The 20,207-nt window shown below is 51.2% G+C and overlaps 1 protein-coding gene across 1 annotated transcript in view; it reads left to right on the top strand.

Moving 5' to 3' along the window:
* The window catches only part of KIF13B (kinesin family member 13B), an 82,034-nt gene that overhangs the window by 12,440 nt on the left and 49,387 nt on the right, over positions 1-20,207 (top strand). Inside the window, exon 2 of the mRNA XM_038770650.1 lies at positions 1,302-1,395. Within this exon, the coding sequence (XP_038626578.1) occupies positions 1,302-1,395 (94 nt within the window). The remainder of the gene's footprint in view (positions 1-1,301; positions 1,396-20,207) is intronic.

Here is a 20,207-nt window from a genome sequence, read left to right as displayed (position 1 = left end):
TGTCTCTGCTTCTGAAAACAAATGGGATAGAGAACAGCTAGAGGTTCCTAGTTGTCTGTAGTTAGAGGCTATTTTAAAATGGCATTTTGAGAGCACTGTTGTACCATATTGTACCCCACCCTGATTATTGCCGAGGAAATAAAGGATTATCTTTTGTGCCACGTAATTGTAAGCAGTGATAGCATTACTGTGTATGAACAACATAGCTGGGGAATTCATTTATGGAATGCCTACTGCAAGCAGCATTTGGAGAGAACAATAAAAGACATACAGTCTCAAGTGCCCTTTTAACTTCCTCTTCCTTCTCTCCTTTCCTCCATTTTTTTCATGTGTTTTTCTTTCCTTATTGCTAGACTCAATTCTCGTATGACCCTTGTAATAGCCTCACCCCTATTTCAGTGGTACAAAAAAAATCTTTTCATAAATAAATACGGTGTTTTGCAGAGCAAAGGGAGCTGGAGTTTGGTCGGTTTGGGTGTTTTTTTTTTAATTTACTGTCTTTTGAGCAGTTAATGGAAAACTGGTTCCGTTGGGTTGTCGAACACTTGTGGTTGATAGGCCACAGTTCGGGCTCGGGAGCCAGGGCTGAATGCCAAGGAGCAAGTGTGGTTTGGGGACTTGAGGAATAGTGGAGTCCCCAGACGTTTACCTGTGGATGTTGGGCCCCTCTGGGAGGAGACTGCGGCCCGTTGCCATTCTCGGGCAGGGCTGCCCCGTGTATGTGTTCAACCTGATCAGGCCAGTGGTGCCTGTGGATTTGTTTCAAGGTGGGCATCTGGGTGGCCTTCCTGAGGGAGGAGGGCTTCCGGACAGCAGCACATCCACTGCTCTCCCTGTCCTTCGTCCTTTGGCTGGAATCGACCCCAGGTCAGGGTTCGGGGGTCTTTTTCAATATGTTAGTAGTAATAATTGTGGTATTTGTTAAGGGTTTACTATGTGCCAGGCACTGTACTAAGCAATGGGGTGGATACAAGCAAATCGGGTTGGACACAATGCCTGTCCCCCATGGGGCGCAGAATCTGGATCCCCATTTAACAGTTGAGGTAACTGAGGCACAGAGAAGTTAAATGACTTGTCCAAGGCCACACAGCATACAAGAGGCGGAGTCAGGATTAGAACCCATGACCTTCCAACTCCCAGGCCCATGCTCTATCCACTATGCCTTCCTTCTTCCCCCAGCACCATGTTCCCAAACCCCTGCCCTCAGAGAAGGAGGAAGCTCAAGTCTTTGTCCCGACCACCAAGTTTGAGAAATGTCATTTCTCAAAAAACAAACACGTTTTCCTCTTTTTCACTTTCAGAATTCGATCTGCATACGAAGTGCGTGGTGGACGTAGATGCCAACCGAGTGATCCTTCACCCCGTGAACCCAAATCTCACCAAAGGAGATGCCCGGTAAGGAGACGGGAGTTTCTTTGAGTCTCATTTGCGCTTTGAGGTCTGCTGGCCCCAAGTTGGGGTGGGAAGCGGCTCTCGGAACTGCCCGGCTGGCGGACTGAGAACGGGCAGTGGGAGACGTGTTGAGCTATACTCGGGGTGGGGCCAGAAAAGGCCGTCAGGCCTTCCTCCCCCGCCCCTCTGTGCGCCAGCAGAGATGTGTGGTGGTCGTGGTATGCATTTGTGGGGCAGAAGGTGCCCCGGAGTGAGACAGAATTGGGGGGCATTGGGGGATATGCCTGGGGGTGTCCCAGAGCAAGCGGAGGCAGCATCCTGCCTCTGGCATGGAGTGCCCTCTCTTTTCATAGCCGGCAAACAATTTCACTCCCACCTTCAAAGGCTTATTGAAGTCACATCTCCAAGAGGCCTTCCCTGACTAAGTCCTATTTTCCTCTTCCCCCATTTCATTCTTCGTTGCCCTGACTTGCTCCCTTTATCATCCCCTCTCCCAGACATATCTGCTGTTTAATTTATTTAGATTAACGTCTGTCTCCCCATCTAGACTGTAAGTTCGTGATTGGCTGGTAATGTGTCGGTTATACTGTTGTGTTGTATGTGGGGCTCACATTCAGAGGAGAGGGGAGGAGGTGGTCTGGAAGGGGCTGATCCTGGGGTGACAGAATCCATCACCTCATGACTGAAAGGGAGCTTCGGGTTGGAGGCCGTGAGGGACTGTGGCATCCCACTCTGTGAGGTGGGAGCCTCTCGTGGGCCCGGCATCTGGCTGGGGACTAGCTCCCTTGGAATCCCTCCCGACCCCGGGATCGTTGTTCTTCCTTGGGCCGCGTCAGCTCAGCCGGCTCTGTGGATGCCGTGGTTCTGGCAGGCAGGAAGCCAGGGACCTGCCCTCGCCAGCTCCTCAGGAATGTGGAGATGGGAGGGACACATTGGGCTCCTGTCTTCATTCCGGAGTTTTCCGCTCCCTCAGCTTGCCGGTCCTCGGGAGCGGCCCCCGTCCGGCTGGCTCGCCAAGGCCCACGGCGGCAGCCGCGGAATGTGTGGTGACCGCCCCGGCCGGGCTTCCTGCTCCTCCGGGCCTGCCTGCGTCTGGCTAATGTTGGCATCAGAGTGGAGTTGGGCCCAACTAGACTGGCATGTGGCAAAGGACCTTTATCTTCAAAGAATTGTTAATTAGTGCATTGGCCTGCTCCCTGGTCAGAGGGCAGCCACCGCTGCCTGGTTCATTTTACCAAACCCAGGCAGGTTGGGTTTGTGTTTTGGTGTTTCTTTTTTTTTTAATGGTATTTGTTAAGCACCTACTCTGTGCCAGGCACTGTTCTAAGGACTGGGGTTGATACATGGTAATCAGGTTGGACACAGTCCCTGTCCTACGTGGGGCTCACGGTCTTAAGCCCCATTTTCCAGATGAGGTAACTAGGCCCAGAGAAGTGATGTGACTTGCCCAAGGTCACCAGCAGACAAGCCAGCAGAGCTGGGATTAGAACCCAGGTTCTCACTCCGTCCATTCCGGCTGCCCTAGACAAGGCCCGGGGCAGAGTCAGCCCAAACCAGGCCTTTCTCCAGAGAGGGCCCCCGCTCTCCGACCTTTGATTTGTTGGCGGGTCGCCAGGCTCATCGCCCGGTGCCTGGTCCCCGGAAAAGGCTCACTCTGGTCGGCGACAGGCAGTTGCCTTCAGCTTTTGGTCTAATTTGGCTCCCATTTCCCCTAAGAGGGGAGCAGGGTCTTTGCTTTCAGTTGAGAAGTCACAGGGCAAGCTGTTGCCAATTTCTATCACTCTGTAAAACGCTTGGGCCTGCCAGGAGTGTTAACTCCTGAGTGTTTTTAGACTGTGAGCCCACTGTTGGGTAGGGACTGTCTCTATATGTTGCCAACTTGTACTTCCCAAGCGCTTAGTACGGTGCTCTGCACACAGTAAGCGCTCAATAAATACAGTTGATTGATTGATTGTTAACTATGTGCAAAGTACTGTACTAAGCACCTGGGCCAGCCTGCCCCCTGACTTCCTGGGAGAGGACTCTAGCTTCGACTCCAGTGCCCTCTGTGACCTCGGTTAAAAAAGAGAGGGCCCAGTGGAAAGGACACACGCCTAGGCATCAGGAGACCTGGGTTCTAATCCCAGCTCTTTCACTTGCTGCCATGTGACTGTGGGCAAGTCACTTGATTTCCCTGGGCCTCAGTCTCCTCATCTGAAAAATGGGGATCGCAGTCTGTACCTTAGACCGCGAGCTCTGTGTGGGACAGGGACTGTGTCCAGTCTGATTGTCGTGAATCCACCCGAGCGCTGAGCATAGTAGTCGGCACACACACTGAGCACTTAGCAAACACTTATTATTATTAGTATTGTTATTATATGATTATGGTCGTCATCGTTGAGCGAATGAGCCCTGGGTCCCTGTGGTGGCTATGAGGGTTAACCCATTGGGCTGGCTGTTTGACCCGGGCCACCTCAGGAGCTGGGGGCCTTCTCGGGGTGTCACCCAGTGTGAACATGTGGGAACGGGTTTCCAAGAACCCCAACAAACAGTATAGCGAGAGAGGCTTCTTGGTGGATGATCTCAAAGCATCTGTGCCGCCCCCCACCCCCACTTTGTCCTCCTAAAGAAGCTGTGGCCACCGACCATTCCTTCGTTCATTCAGTTGTATTTATTGAGCACTTACTGTGTGCAAAACACTGTGCTAAGCACAAGGGAGAGTACACTGAGCTTGAGATCCAGCTATCGAAACGAACCAGGTTCCCGGGATGTGAAAGGTGGGAGTTCCCTGTCCAGAACCCCCTTTTAAATCAATCAATCATATTTATTGAGCGCTTACTATGTGCAGAGCACTGTACTAAGCGCTTGAAATTGTCTTATGCCTTGATTTAAAAGTAATCATCCAAGGTGAGCCACCTAGCCCGTTGGCAATTCCCACTGACTGGACAAGAAATCAAATTCTTCTCTCAGGGTTTTGACTTCATGTAAGTAAGCAAACACAGAAAAGAGGTGCCGCATGGTGCCGATGGCAGGTTCGTGGTTGGTAAAGGAGAATCGGCTTGGAAAAGCAGCGTGACTTAGTGGATAGAGCCCGGGCCAGGGCGTCAGAAGGACCTGGGTTCTAATCCTAGCTTCGCCACATGTCTGCTATGTGATCTTGGGCAAGTCACTTCACTTCTCTGGGCCTCAGTAACCTCCTCTGTAAAATGGATATTAAGACTGTGAGCCCCAGGTGGGACAGGTGCTGTGTCCAACCTGATTACCTTGTATCTACTCCAGTGTTTGGCGCATAGTAAGTGCTTAACAAGTACCATTCTTCTTCTTCTTATTCTCTAGTCAGTTTTGGTGTCCGGTTTCAAGACAGTCTGTTGTGGGACAGGTGCCACTTGCCCCAGGTGTCTTGAGGGCCTAGGAGTCAGAAGGGGTCTGGGTTCTAATTCCCACTCCACATGTCTGCTGTGTGACCTTGGGCAAGTCACTTCACTTCTCTGGGCCTCAGTAACCTCCTCTGTAAAATGGATATTAAGACTGTGAGCCCCAGGTGGGACAGGTGCTGTGTCCAACCTGATTACCTTGTATCTACTCCAGTGTTTGGCGCATAGTAAGTGCTTAACAAGTACCATTCTTCTTCTTCTTATTCTCTAGTCAGTTTTGGTGTCCGGTTTCAAGACAGTCTGTTGTGGGACAGGTGCCACTTGCCCCAGGTGTCTTGAGGGCCTAGGAGTCAGAAGGGGTCTGGGTTCTAATTCCCACTCCACATGTCTGCTGTGTGACCTTGGGCAAGTCACATAACCTCTTTGTGCCTGTCTCTTCATCTGTAAAGATGAAGATTAAGACTGTGAGCTTCACATGGGACTTGGGCTGTGTCCAACCTGGTTAGCTTGTATCTAACCCAGCACTTAGTACAGTGCCTGGCACATAGTAAGCGCTTAACAAATACCATTTAAAGAAAAAGAAAGTAAGGACAGTGGAGGACTCAATTTATGGGAGTCTTTTCAGTCTTATTACCCTGTCTTCTGCATATAGCTGAGATGGAATCAAATCAGCAGTGTTTATGGAGTGCTTACTCAGTGATTGGTACACCATTCATTCAATTGTATTGGTGCTTACTATGTGTAAAGCTTGGGAGAGTACAATATAACAATAAACAGACTTATTCCCTGCCCACTATGAGCTTACATATTAATAATAACGATACTGTCATTTAAGCTCTTTCTGTTTGCCAAGCCCTGTAAGAGAAGAAACACTGTGTGTGCCTTCATTCATTCATTTAGTTGTACTTATTGAGTGCTTACTGTGTGCAGAGCACTGTACTAAGTGCTTGTTAAATACAATTCAGCAACAAGTAGAGACAGTCCGTGCCCTCAGTGGGCCCACAGCCTAGAAGGGGGGAGAGAGACTTCAAAACAAGTAAACAGGCATCCATAGCATGTACGTGGAGTGTGTTTGCATGTGTGGGTAGGTGTGTATGCATGTGTGGGCATGGATGTGTCCATCTCCCAGCCTTCCCCTGACTAGGCCTCATAGAAGGGTCATTTTAACCGTCATTTTGGCAGCTGGTCAGCCCTCCCCTGGGGCGCCTGCAGCCAGAATATCGATCGGGATCTTTGCCTCTGAGATCAGTGAACACCACAGGCTAAAGTCTGCCGTGTGGGGGTGGTGGCAGGGCAGGTTGGAGGGAACATAGAGGACCCAAAGGTCGGTCTTGTGGTCACACCACCCTGCCTGGGGTTATTCCCCCGGCTCTCCCTTCCTTCCTGCTCCGCCCCCTCTCCAGGGAGCCCTGGCCGAAGCTGGGAAGGTCAGCCACTTGGCTTAGCGTGGCTGCCTTCACCCCCTCCTAGAAACGGAAATTATGAGTTTCAGGTCTGACTGGAGACCTCCCTCCCTCATAGTGGTCCCCCCCCCCGCTCCGAAATTCACTCTCGTTCCTCTGTCCTCCTTTCTCCCCTCTGCCTCCCCACCATCCAACCCACTCAGCTCCCCTCCACCTGGATAGTACTCCATCACCGTTGTCCACTGTAACGGCAAATCCCCTCCCTGCTGACCTTACTCAAGAGGCCTGCGCCGTTGACACTTCCGGCTGATTGTAATTAAAGTATTTATCGGGCACTTATTAGACGCTAAAGCAAGATCGGGCCTAGTCCCCATTGCACACAAGACTCACAGTGTAAGAAGGAGGGAGAGCGGGGGTCTCAGGCATATTTTAGAGAGGAGGAAACTGAGTCCCCGAGATTGTTGGGACCCGAATAATGATGATGGTATTTGTAAGCGCTTACTATGTGCAAAGCACTGTTCCCAAACCGTGTCTAATTCCCACCTGTGTGTTCCCTCCCGGTGCTTAGCATTGTGTTGTGCTTAACAAAATGCCAGTGCTACTTACTACTCCTTGCCCAAACAGCCAGCGACAGAGCTGGGACTAAAACTTGGGGCTCCTGACTCTCAACCGACTCTTTTGTATCGTCCTCTCCCGAGTGCTTAATACAATGCTCTGCACTCAGTAAGCCCTCAGCAACTACTATGGATTGATCGATTGACTCAGCCCTGAGCTCTTTCCACTAGTCTGTACTGCCTCCGTGGCTCCGGCAAACAATGATGATTTTGTGTATGTGGCCGGGGGGGAGCTGGTTCCCTGTGAATTGGGGAATTCATAATAATAATAATAATAATGACGATATTTGTTATGCGCTTACTATGTTCAAAGCACTGTTCTAAGCGCTGGGAAGATTACAATAATAATAATAATAATAATGATGGTATTTGTTAAGCACTTACTGTATGTAAAGCACTGTTCTAAGCACTGGGGAGGTTACAATAATAATAATGAGGAGACTTGGGGTGAACCCAGGGGCCCAGGACAGTCCCCCACCCTTCCAGGCTGGCCTCCCAACCCTAGGGGCCGAAGCGGGTGTATAGGCCAAGGTGGCCCCTGGGTCCTGCCAGCCCAGTTTACCTGGGTGAAAGGTTTGGAGGGCGGGTGCTGGCCCACTTGGGACCATTTAGGCTAGGCCTGCCCTGCCCTAATTTCCCTCCCCGCTGCTCCCCCATCCCGTTGCTCCCCATCCGGGGAGATTGTGGGTGTGGGGAACTACTGCGGGCACTGTTGGAAGGCCCATCCTTCTGTTTCCTGTAAACATTAACCGGGATTACAGAACCCTGCCCATGGCTGGCATTCCTTCTCTGGGCCAGGGAGGGAGGCAAGCCCCCGGGCCTAAGTAAAGAGGGCTCCCCACGGATGGTGGGCTCCCCTAATGGCCTGTGGCTAACCTTATGGGGAGCATCCGAGCCCCCCGGAGGGGTCTGGCCTGGAGTTGTTGGCTCCAGGGGGTGCTGAGTCTGCTGTGTCCTGCCCAAGACGGGGCACGTGATCCTCTCGGTGCCTGCATCCCGCCAGCTGGCCCAGTCTGGATTTTTTTTTTTTGGTATTTGTTTAGCTCTTACTATGTACCAGGCCCTCTACTATGCGCTGGGATGGATACAAGCTAATTAGGTTGGACACAGTCCGTCTTAATCCCCATTTTACAGACGAGGTGTCTGAGGCACAGAGAAGTGCAGTGGCTTGCTGAAGGTCCCACAGCAGACAACTGGTTCGAAGGAACCCCTTGGGGCTGGAGTATGGGGGTGGAGAGAGCTGGTAGGCCCAGGGTCATCTTCTGAAGAGCATTCTGAAGCAGCGTGGCTCAGTGGAAAGAGCCCAGGCTTTGGAGGCAGAGGTCATGGGTTTGAATCCCTGCTCTGCCAATTGTCAGCTGTGCGACTTTGGGCAAGTCACTTAACTTCTCTGTGCCTCAGTTACCTCATCTGTAAAATGGGGATTAAAACTGTGAGCCCCCCCGTGGGACAACCTGATCACCTTGTAACCTCCCCAGCGCTTAGAACAGTGCTTTGCACATAGTAAGCACTTAATAAATGCTATTATTATTATTATTGTTAACCGACCTGAATGGAGACCCCCCCCAACCCAAGATATTGCCTGACCCTTTCACCCCTAGATTGTGAGCCCCTTGAGCACTTGGGTCATTGTCTAATTCCTACCTGCAGATTTGCACCCAGCACTTAAACAGTGCTCGGTACACAAAAAGCACTTTTTAAATACTGTTGTTACTACTGCTACAGGGAAGCAGTGTGGCCTAGTGGATAGAGCATGGGCCTGGGAATCAGAAGGACCTGGGTTCTAATTCCAGTTCCACCACTTGGTGGCTGTGCATCCTTGGGCAAGTCACTTAATTTCTCTGGGCCTCAGTTACTCATCTGTAAAACAGGGATTAAGACTCTGAGCTCCATGTGGGACAGGGACTGTGTCCAACCCAATTTGCTTGTATCCACCCTAGTGCTTAGTACAGTGCCTGGAACATAGTAGGTTCTTAACAAATACCACAATCATTATTATTATTATTATTATTGCTATTGCTGTCATAATTCTAATAATTGTGGTATCTGTTAAGTGCTTACTCTGTACCAAGCTCTGTGCCAGGGGAGATACTGGATAATCAGGTCAGACACAGTCCCTGTCCCATATGGGGGCTCGTGGTCTGCAGGAGAGGGAGACCAGGTATTTAACTCTGATCTCAAAGAAGAGGCCAAGTCCAGAGAAGTTAAGTAGCTTAATAATAATAATGATAATGATGACAATAATGGTATTTGTTAAGCGTTTACTATGTGCCAAGCACTGGGGTAGATACAAGATAATTAGGTTGTCCCACATGGGGCTCACAGTCTTAATCCCCATTTTACAGATGAGGTAACTGAGGCACAGAGAAGTTAAGTGGCTTGCCCAAGGTCACACAGCACCTGAGTGAAATTAGAACCCAGATCTCCTGGACTCCCCAGTACTGGGCTCTTTCTACTGGGCCATAATAATAATAATTTTGTTAAGTGCATACTGTGTGGCAAAGCACTGCTCTTGTATTCTTGGGGAGCCTACCAGGGGACCTGAGTCTCTTCCCTCTTCCTTGTCCCCCACATCTGAGAGCTGGAGTCTGGTGGTTTATTAGGGAGTGGGAATGTGTAAGGGGCTGCCTCCTGAGTTGGAGGGGTAGGGGCCACCAGACCCCAGAGGGTAAACAAGGCCTGGGGTCATCTCAGCCTCCGAGGCCTGAGGTTCTTCAGTGCCACTCTGCCTTTCACGGAGTTCAGACTTGCTAGCCACCAGCAGATATCCCAGGAACAAAGGAGCCAGCGTCCTTACCTGTGAACCCACTGTTATCACACAAAAATTCCTCACCGTTGGCCTCAAAGCACTCAGTCGCTTTGCCCCCTCTTACCTCACCACTCTCCTTCCTCAACCCTGCCCTCACACTAAGCTCCTTCTCACTGTGCCTCAGTCTCTTCTGTCTCGTCGCCGACCCCTCACCCATGTCCTGCCTCTTGCCTGGATTACTCATCCTCCATAAATCTGACAGACAGTAGCCTCCCCGCTTCAAATCCTTATCGAAGGTACATCTCCTCCAAGAGGCCTTCCCTGACCAAGTCCTTCTTTCCTCTTCTCCCACCCCCTTCTGCATCGCCCTGACTTGCTCCCTTAATAAAGGGATGAATACATCCCCCCTCCCAGCCCCACAGCCCTTACATACATATCTGTAATTTATTCCTGTTGATGTCCGTCTCCCCCTCTAGACTGGAAGCTCGTTATGGGCAGGGAATGTCTGTTTATGGTTGTATTGCACTTTCCCAAGCACTTAGTACGGTGCTCTGCACGTAGTAAGCGCTCAATAAATACGATTGAATGAATGAATGAATCACAGTGCAAGCCTAGCTTATCTCCAGCCCCTCCCCAAGCCGGCCTTGGTTACACAGACTTTCCAGACTTCTCTGGTATCAGCCCTTCCGCAGTAGTGTGTCTTGTTGGCCCTTCCCTTTCCCCAGTTGTTGGCCATTGAGACGGTGATGATTCCCACCTTTTCATCTGACCAGGACCAGTTCTCTAGACTGTAAGCTAGTTGTGGGCAAGGAATGTGTATTATTATATCATACAGTCCCTGAGCTTAATACAGTGCTCCGCACACAGTAAGCGCTCAATAAATACTATTCAGTGAATGAAAGGGGCTGACCCAAGGCCTTGGTACGTGCCCCCATCAGAGTGGAAGCTCCTTGTGGGCCGTAATCAGGTCTCAGGCCTCTGCTTGTCTTCCCAAGTGCCCGCGTTTCACTGCTGCAGTGCCTTGTCCAAAATGTGCACTGCGAGAGTCCACGCAGTGGTGACAGCAGCACCCTGTAGGACCGGGTTGGGGGTGGTGTTCTCTCTTTCTGCTTCTGGGTCCGTTGGCAGGGTTACTGCTGGAGATTGAGCGATTGTGTGTGTGTATGTGTATGCGCACGCGCACCCATGTGGGTGTGTTTGGGGAAAACAACTTGTCCTTTGTCTTAGGAGATGAGGATAAAATGGATTGATGAGGAGTTCTACCCCCAAACTGCCCACAAACACCCAAGCAGGCCCCTGTTGTTCCCTGGGGAAGCCAGCTCAGAGCCCAGGAGGGGCCCAGGGAGCCATGAGGAAGAACGAAGCAGCGTGGCTTAGTGGAAAGAGCACGGGCTTGGGAGTCAGAGGTCATGGGTTCAAATCCCGGCTCTGCCGCTTGTCAGCTGTGTGACTCTGGGCAAGTCACTTAACTTCTCTGTGCCTCAGTTACCTCATCTGTAAAATGGGGTTTAAGATTGTGAGTCCCACATGGGGCAACCTGATCTCCTTGTATCCTCCCCAGGACTTTGAACAGTGCTTTGCACATAGTAAGCGCTTAACAAATACCAAAATTATTATTATTATTATTATTAACTAGGAGCCCCCCACTCTCCCCATGCCCAGGGGGATTCAGGGAAGAAAAGGCTCAGAGCCTCTCTCCCCCTCTTCCATCCTCCCCTTTCCCTTAGGACTCAGGCTCTGGGGAGGGGAGGGAAGGAATGCCCCCCACCCTCCCCGGCAGTGTATGAATAATGGGACTGAAAGGAACAAGGTTTGGATGGGTGGCAGGCAGGGGTAGAGTTGGTCATCAGGACCCAACCCAGAGTGGGCCAAGAGAAAAGGGACTAGGACTAGCAGGGCAGAAGTCAGGCAGACTGGAGTTAAAGTGAGCATTGGTGGGCTCTATCTGAGGGGTGTTTCTCTGGATAAAGCCTGCATCTTTTTTTTAATGGTATTTGTTAAGGCTTACTGTGTGCCAGGCACTGTACTAAGCACTGGGTTATATCAGGTGGGACATAGTCCACGTTCCACATGGGGCTCTCAGTCTTAATCCCCATTTTACAGATGAGGTAACTGAAGGACAGGAGAAGCACCTATCCGTAATTAATTTATCTGTGTCCCCCTCTAGACTGTAAACTGGTTGTGGGCAGGGAATGTGTCTACCACCTCTGTTGTATTGAGAGAAGCAGCGTGGCTTAGTGGCTTGGGAGTCAGAGGTCGTGGGTTCTGATTCCGGCTCTGCCACTTGTCTGCTGTGTGCAGGTCACTACACTTCTCTGTGCCTCAGTTAGCTCCTCTGTCAAATGGGGATTAAGACTGAGCCTCAACTGGGACAACTTGATTACCTTGTATGTACCCCGGTGCTTAGAACAGTGCTTGACACATAGTAAGCGTTTAACAAGTGCCATTATTATTATTATTTATTAATTCTCCCAAACACTTAGTACAGTGCTCTGCACAGTAAGTCCTGTACAGTAATCTCCCCGAGCCCCACAGCACTTACGTCCATGTCCATAATTTATTTATATTAATGTCTGTCTCCCGCTGTAGACCGTAAGCTTGTGGGCAGGGAATGTGACTTTTATTGCTGTGTTGTAGTCTTCCAGGCACTTAGTGCAGCGTTCTGCACACAGTAAGTGCTCAATAAATATGATTGATTGAGAAATATGGTTGATTAATGATGATCGTGGTAAGTTGGAATGAATCATTTCCTTACTAACCCGTCTACTGCTCCACGAAGGACTCTCACCCTTCCCCGGGATCTCTGGGATTCAGGAGTTTTTTAGGCGCGACTGTTAGCAGATGGCAGGGAGAAAGTTGAGCCCGACTCGTTCCCGTAGATTGTTCTGCCCACATTCCCATCCCATCCAGGTGTCTGCATCGGAGCTAGTCATTGCGAGGCAGGAAGCGATAGAACCCGCCCTGCCTCTTGGCCTGCGGATCGGTCTCCCTTGCAGCAAATCCGTCCAGTTTCCTGACCAACAGGAGTTAGGGAGCAGAAAGCCGCGCCATCAATTCAAAGAAGCACCGGGACTCAGTGGATAGATTACGGGCCTGGTGGTCAGAAGGACCTGGGTTCTGATTCTGGCTCCGCCACGCGTCTGCTGTGTGACCCTGGGCCAGTCACTTCACTTCTCTGGGCCTCAGTTACCTCATCTGGAAAATGGGGATTAAGACTGTGAGCCCCATGTGGGACTTAACTTGTATCTACCCCAGCCCTTTAAAAGTGCTTGGTGCATGGTAAGCACTTAAGTACCATTATTATCATTATTGTTATTATTATTGTTGTTGTTGTTAATTCAACCGAGTGAGTCTTTCTGGAGGCCGTCCTGGTTCCTGTTGGCCGGTGCAAGGTCGGAGCCTACTTCTTCTGCTATTTCAGGCCCTCTTCCCCTCCCCCAATTAGGAGCTGAGAATCTCAGAAATGCAATGGTTTGGCCTGATGGAGTTGCTTCCCCCAGGGCATTTGCTGTGTCTTTCAACCCTTCTAGGGGCCCTGAACACAAGGCCTTTCAATTCTGGTATGTGCTAGAGTGTGTGGAAGCTAGGTTGTTGACTAGGTCACACCTCTCCTAGCCAACAATAGAGTGGAAGCTCCTTGTGGGCAGGGAGTGTGCCTTGGGCCTCTGTGGTACTTTGTTATGGTATTTGTTAAGCGCTTACTATGTGTTCAACACTGTTCTAGGTGCTGGAGTAGCTACAAATTAGGTCGGACGCAGTCCCTGTCCCACGCAAAGGTCACAGTCTGGGTAGGAGGGAGAACAGGGATTGGGTCTACCTGATTATCTTATATCTACCCATGCGCTTATTACAATGCTTAGCACATGGGAAGCACTTAACACATATCACAGTTATTGCCACTATTATTGGGAGCAAGAGAATTTCAGTAAAACTTGGTCACGTTCCAAAACCTTTTCGAGACCACATAATAATTATGGTATGTGCTAAAGCGCTTATGTGCCAAGCACTGTTCTAAGCATTGGAATAGATACAAGGTAATCAGGTTGGACACGGCCCCCGTCCCACATTGGACTCCCAGTCTAAATCCCCATTTTACAGGTGAGGTAACTGAGGCCCAGAAAAGTAAAGGGACTGTCCCAAGTTCACACACAGCAGGCAAGTGGCAGAGCCGGGATTAGAACCCGGGTCCTTTTTACTTCCAGGCCCAGGCCCTAGCCACTAGGTCACGCTGCTTCTCGTGCTTGTTAAGCTCTAACTTTGTCAAGTACTGTTATGAGTGATGATGATGATGGCATTTATTAAGCGCTTACTATGTGCAAAGCACTGTTCTAAGCGCTGGAGTGCTGGGGTGGAGAAGAGTTAATCAGGTGTGGCACAGTCCCCATCTCACGTGGTGCTCCCAATCTCGGAAGGGCAGCCTTCAGTCCCTGTTGCAGGGAGGTCTCGTGGGAAGGCGGGGGAGGAGGTAGTGTTGGGGTTGAAACAGCGTCTGAAGAACCCCGAAAGAGGAAGAAAGCCATGTGATGATATGGGAAGAGCCCAGAGCTCCTGTGTATGGATGTGTGTGTGTGTGTGTTGGGGGTGAGCCTTGGGATCACAAGTTGCAGGGGACACCCCCGCCTCCTAGCACCCCCAGATCGGAGTTTGGGACCGCAGCGGGGCTGGGATCCCAGCTGTTCCCCTGGCAGTGCCCATGGAGGATGGGTCCGCCGGTATGGTGATGAGCAGGCGCTGCCCAGCAGCTGCTTGGTACGCGTGGGGCGGGGGTTGTGAGTCAGCCCCGGCCTCCAGGGTGGGCGGCATTGCTGTGGCTCCCGAGAATCACCCCTGGGCCTGTTGCTCTGGATGGGCGGGCGGGGAGCGGCCTGAGGAAGGGGGGGCCTGGGAGACGCTAGCTCATCCGGCTCCTCCGCACCCTCGCCCCGGCCTGGGCCTCAGTGTGGGATGAGCCCTACTTTTACAGCGGGTGGAGGCCAAAGGGGCTTCATCATCATCATCATCATTCGTATTTATTGAGCGCTTACTGTGTGCAGAGCACTGTACTAAGCGCTTGGGAAGTACAAATTGGCAACATATAGAGACAGTCCCTACCCTACCCAACAGTCCCTACCCAACGGTGGGCTCACAGTCTAAAAGACCCCTCATTCCCCCAGGCACTGTTCTAAATACTGGAGTGGATACAAGCCAGTTGGGTTGGACACAGTCCTTGTCCCACATGGGGCTCACAGTCTTCATCCCCATTTTGCAGATGAAGTAACTGAGGCCCAGAGAATACTAATAATAACTGTCTCTATGTGTTGCTGACTTGTACTTCCCAAGGGCTTAGTACAGTGCTCTGCACACAGTAAGCGCTCAATAAATACGATTGATTGATTGATTGAGTATTAAGCGCTTACTATGTGCCGAGCACTGTTCTAAGTGCTGGGATAGATGCGAGGTTATCAGATTGTTCCCCGTGGGGCTCACGGTCTTAATCCCCATTTTACAGAGGAGGTAACTGAGGCCCAGAGAAGTGAAGTGACTTGCCCAGAGTCACACAGCCGACAAGTGGCAGAGTCGGGAGTAGAACCCGTGACCTCCGACTCCCGAGCCCGGGCTCTTTCCACTAAGCCACGCTGCTTCTCAAGAAGTGAAGCAACTTGTCCAACTCCACGTGGAGCCGGAATTAGAACCCAGGTCCTTCTGAATCCCAGGCCCGTGCTCAGTCTATTAGACAATGCTGCTTCTCTCCTGCTTCTTGCTGCGTGCGAAACCCTGTACTAAGCGCTTGCGGAGTACAATTTTTTTTATGGTATTTGTTAAGCGCTTACTATGTGCAAAGCACTGTTCTAAGCGCTGGGGAGGTCACAAGGTGATCAGGTTGTCCCACGGGGGACTCACAGTTTTTAACCCCCATTTGACAGATAATAATAATAACAACGATGGCATTTATTAAGCGCTTACTATGTGCAAAGCACTGTTCTAAGCACTGGGGATGTTACAAGGTGATCAGGTTGTCCCACGGGGGGCCAGTAGTATGCATAGGAGAAGCAGCGTGGCTCAGTGGAGAAGAGCCCGGGCTTTGGAGTCAAAGGTCATGGGTTCAAACCCCGGCTCCGCCACTTGTCAGCTGTGTGACTTTGGGCAAGTCACTTAACTTCTCTGGGCCTCAGTTACCTCATCTGTAAAATGGGGATTGAGACTGTGAGCCCCACGTGGGACAACCTGATCACCTTGTAACCTCCCCAGCGCTTAGAACAGTGCTTTGCACATAGTAAGCGCTTAATAAATGCCATCATTATTATTATTATTATTATAGTTGTTTGGACCTGGAGTCCCAATCCACTTTCTCAGCTGCCAGGGTCCCCAAGGCCAGTTTCCCCATCAAGCATCGCCATCGTCCCCAAGTACTAAGTACTAGCGTGGGTGTTCTAGCCGCCGGGCACCACCCCTTACCAGACCACCCATCGGACCGCACTGGATTTCAGGTTCCGTCTGAGAAGTCCCGGAGGCCTGGGGCATTGGCGTTGATATCGGAGCGTCGGGGCCGGGCCCCGCCTTGCTCCGTGGCATCTTCTCACTGGGCACAGCCCTCCCCTTCGCCAGCTGCTTCCCGCTGGGCATCTCGAGAGCCTCCCCAATGCAGGGAGATCAGTGACCGGACATCCTTCCATCCTCCGCCCGAACGGTCAGCCTGTTGCCAGCATTTGCTGGGCACTGACCATCAGAGCGCGGGGCGGAATCCGCAGCTGTTCACTGAGGCACTGTTGCTGGCAACCCCGCACTTGGCTGGGAGGCTAGTCCCCCTCTCCATCCCCCCATCTTACCTCCTTCCCTTCCCCACAGCACCTGTATATATAAGTATATATGTTTGTACATATTTATTACTCTATTTATTTATTTATTTATTTATTTATTTTACTTGTACATATCTATTCTATTTATTTTATTTTGTTAGTATGTTTGGTTTTGTTCTCTGTCTCCCCCTTTTAAACTGTGAGCCCACTGTTGGGTAGGGACCGTCTCTATATGTTGCCAACTTGTACTTCCCAAGCGCTTAGTACAGTGCTTTGCACACAGTAAGCGCTCAATAAATACGATTGATTGAGAGCAATCGTAGGCGAGCTATTCCTATTTGGTGCCGACCACTGTACTAAGCCTCAGGGAAGAGACAAGGTAATCAGGTTGAACACAGCCCCGTCCCACCTGGGGCTCAGAGGGAGGGAAAAACCAATATTTCAACCCTCCCCCCATTTTATTAGATGAGGAAGCTGAGGCTCAGGGAAGGTAGGTGACTCGTCCAAGGTCACTCAGCAAGCCAGCGGCTGCACAGTGACCAAATCCGTGCTCTTACTACTGGACTGCACTGCCTCCCATGAAAAGTCATCATTTCCTTGGCTGTTCCCCACCAAGGGTTGAGCTTTGAAATGGTGAGTGTGGTAGGAATCCTGCTGCAGCCCAGTTTACGCCCGCTTCATTGGCAGTCTGGGACCACCTCCGTGGTTCCCTTGGTTATTAAGCGCTTAGTACAGTGCTCTGCACACAGTAAGTGTTCAATAAATATGATTGAATGAATCAGGGTGACCGTTAGCCTACTGTCCTTGCCTTTTGCCCAGGATTCTGCCCACAGGCAACCCTGTGTGCCATCTGCGGGCCAGGCAGTTGGTAAATCGTATTTATTGAGCACTTACTGTTTGCAGAGCACTATACTCAGTGCTTGGGAGAGTGCAGTATGGCAATAAACAGACACATTCCCTGCCCACAGGAGTTTACAGTCTAGACGGGGAGACGACATTAAGATCAATAAATTACAGATATGGACGTGAGTGCTGTGGGGCTGGGAGGTGGGGATGAATAAAGGGAGCAAGTCAGGGTGACGCAGAAGGGAGTGGAAGAAGAGGAAAGGAGGAAAAGAGAAGAGGAAGCGACCCTGTATCTGGGATCCCCCAGGCTGTGGGTCAGGTGGATGGTGGGGGGCCCACCCTTGGTGGGGCAGCTAGCCAGGCAGAAGAGTAATTTGTTGCTGCTGCTGGGTTTCCCTTGTTACTTCACCAGTGGCCCAGGCCTTCCCACCCGAAAAACCTGTCGGAAGACATTCCCCCGGAGTGAGCTGGCTTGTGACATGCCTGTTGGCCCCTGGCCCTGGGCCGCTCTCCCTCCCTCTCTCCCTCCCACCCGATTCAGGGAGGAGGCACCCTGCTTTCCCTTCTGGGGCGTCTCCTGCAGCCAGCCAACTGGCCAGGAGCCGGGGAGTGGTGGATCCGGGAATGGGAAGCCATGGAGCGACTCTCTGGACCCTGCATCAACCCCACACCCTGCAGATTTAGGCAGATTTAGGCATCCAGTCAACCTGCGTTGTGTGACCTGGGGCAGGTTGTTTTGTTTTCGGTATTTGTTTTGTGCTAGTCACTGTACTAACTGCTGAGGCGGATACAAGTTGATCAGGTTGAACACAGTCCCTGTCCCACATGGGGCTCACAGTCTTAATCTCCATTTTCCAGATGAGGTAACTGAGGCCCAGAGAAGTGAAGTGACTTACCCAAGTTTACACAGCAGACAAGTGGCATAGCCGGGATTAGAACACAGATCCTTCGGACTCCCAGGCCTGTGCTCTATCCGCTAGGCCATGCTGCTTCTCCAACTTCAGGGCACTTTACTTCCCTGGGCCTCGGTTCCCTCGTCTGGAAAATGGGGATTCAGACCGTGAGCCCCACGTGGGAAGGGACTGTGTCCAACCTGATTAGCTTGAATCCACCCTAGTGCTTAGTACAGTGCTTGGCATACTGTAAGTGCTTAACAAACACCGTAATCATTATTAATAAATATCACTGATGGAGAGGGGCGGGCTATTCCTTTTCCAGATGGAGGAATGGGAATTGTGGCGTTCCCCAGGGATGGGAGTTTGGGCTTGTTTTGGTTCACATGCTCCAGTGTGTGGGAGGGGGAGGGCACAGCGATAATCTCTATGCTTGGAGGAGCCCCAGAGTTCTCTCTGGCAGTCACAAAGGGAATGAACCAGGGGGGCGGGCAGGAGAGATTGGGTCTTGGGTCACACACCTGGGAAGACCGCACACGCTGGGCACACGCTGTCTGGGCCGGGCGTGGGACCTTCTCTGTGGGCGCTGGCCCCAGGCTCCCCGGGGAGGGCAGCGCCGTCTCCGTGCGGCCGCCCATGCAGTCCTTTGTCACGGGCCCGAAGGAAGGGTGGGGACCGTGGGAGGGGAGGGAGGTCGACGGGGGCCACTGGTGGAAATGCCGTGTTGCATTTGGAGGGAGACGCTTCCCGCCGGCCCAGGGAGGAACAATAAATGGAAGCGTGATCGGTCCCGGCCGTGGCTCCTTGGGGAGGGAACGTGGCTTCTCGGGGAGGTTCAAGAGGGAGAGTTTAGAGCTGGTCATCCTGGGCTCCAGAACTAGGTTCTGGAGCGGACAGCCTCTAGACTCTAAGGTCGTTGTGGGCAGGGAATGCACCTGTTTTGTGTTACATTGTACTCTCTCAAGCACTTAGTACAGCGCTTTGTACACAGGAAGTTCTCAGTATATACAATCGAGTGACTGCCGGATGGCCAGGGGGAGGAGGGGGAATCGGGGACTGGTGTGAAGGCCGTTGGATCCGTGGAGGTGGGAGGCCTCCCTGCAGGAGGCAGTTGAGTGTATATATGTATATATGGTTGTACATATTTATTACTCTGTTTATTTATTTATTTATTTTACTTGTACATATCTATCCTATTTATTTTATTTTGTTGGTATGTTTGGTTTTGTTCTCTGTCTCCCCCTTTTAGACAGTGAGCCCACTGTTGGGTAGGGACTGTCTCTATGTGTTGCCAATTTGGACTTCCCAAGCGCTTAGTACAGTGCTCTGCACATAGTAAGCGCTCAATAAATACGATTGATGATGATGATGATTGAGCCAGAAACGGAGGGCGCTGAGACGCAAGGGCCCGGCCCCTAAATCGCAAAGATGGGTGCCCATTTTACAGAGCTGGGGAGCTGGGTCCGGCTGGCTGCGTGGGCCGCCTGGCTCCTGTATGTCTTGGCCTGCCGGGCAGTCGAGAGCCCAGCTTGGGTGCTGCTGGAGTCAATCAATCATATTTATTGAGCGCTTACTGTGTGCAGAGCACTGTACTAAGCACTTGGGAAGTACAAGTTGGCAACATATAGAGACAGTCCCTACCCAACAGTGGGTTCACAGTCTAAAAGGGGGAGACAGAGAACAAAACCAAACATACTAACAAAATAAAATAAATAGAATAGATATGTACAAGTAAAATAAATAAATAAATAAATAGAGTAATAAATATGTACAAACATATGCATATATGTTTGTATGTATGAGTCAGCTCAGCAAGGGCTGGCCAGTCTAGTAGTCCAGGCCCTTAAGGAAGGTGACCCAGTTGCTCCAAGCCAGGGGCCGGGTGGCAGGCACTGGCTCATCCAGGGTCCATGGAATGGTGCCCCTTTAGTGGATAGAGCACAGGCCTGCGAGTCAGAAGGAACTAGGTCTAATCCCGGCTCCTCCACTTGTCCACCATGTGACCTTGGGCAGTTCACTTCACTTCTCCGGGTCTCAGTTGCATCATCTGTAAAACGGGGATTGAGACCGTGAGCCCCAGATGGGACAGGCACTGCATCCGACTCGCTTTGCTTGTATCCACCCCAGCGCCTGGCACAAAGTAAGCGCTCAAGTACCACCACCATTATTATATGATTGATA

Source organism: Tachyglossus aculeatus, chromosome X2 (assembly GCF_015852505.1).
Source record: "Tachyglossus aculeatus isolate mTacAcu1 chromosome X2, mTacAcu1.pri, whole genome shotgun sequence".
Taxonomy (NCBI): Eukaryota; Metazoa; Chordata; class Mammalia; order Monotremata; family Tachyglossidae; genus Tachyglossus; species Tachyglossus aculeatus.
This window is presented reverse-complemented; position numbering and strand designations above follow the sequence as displayed.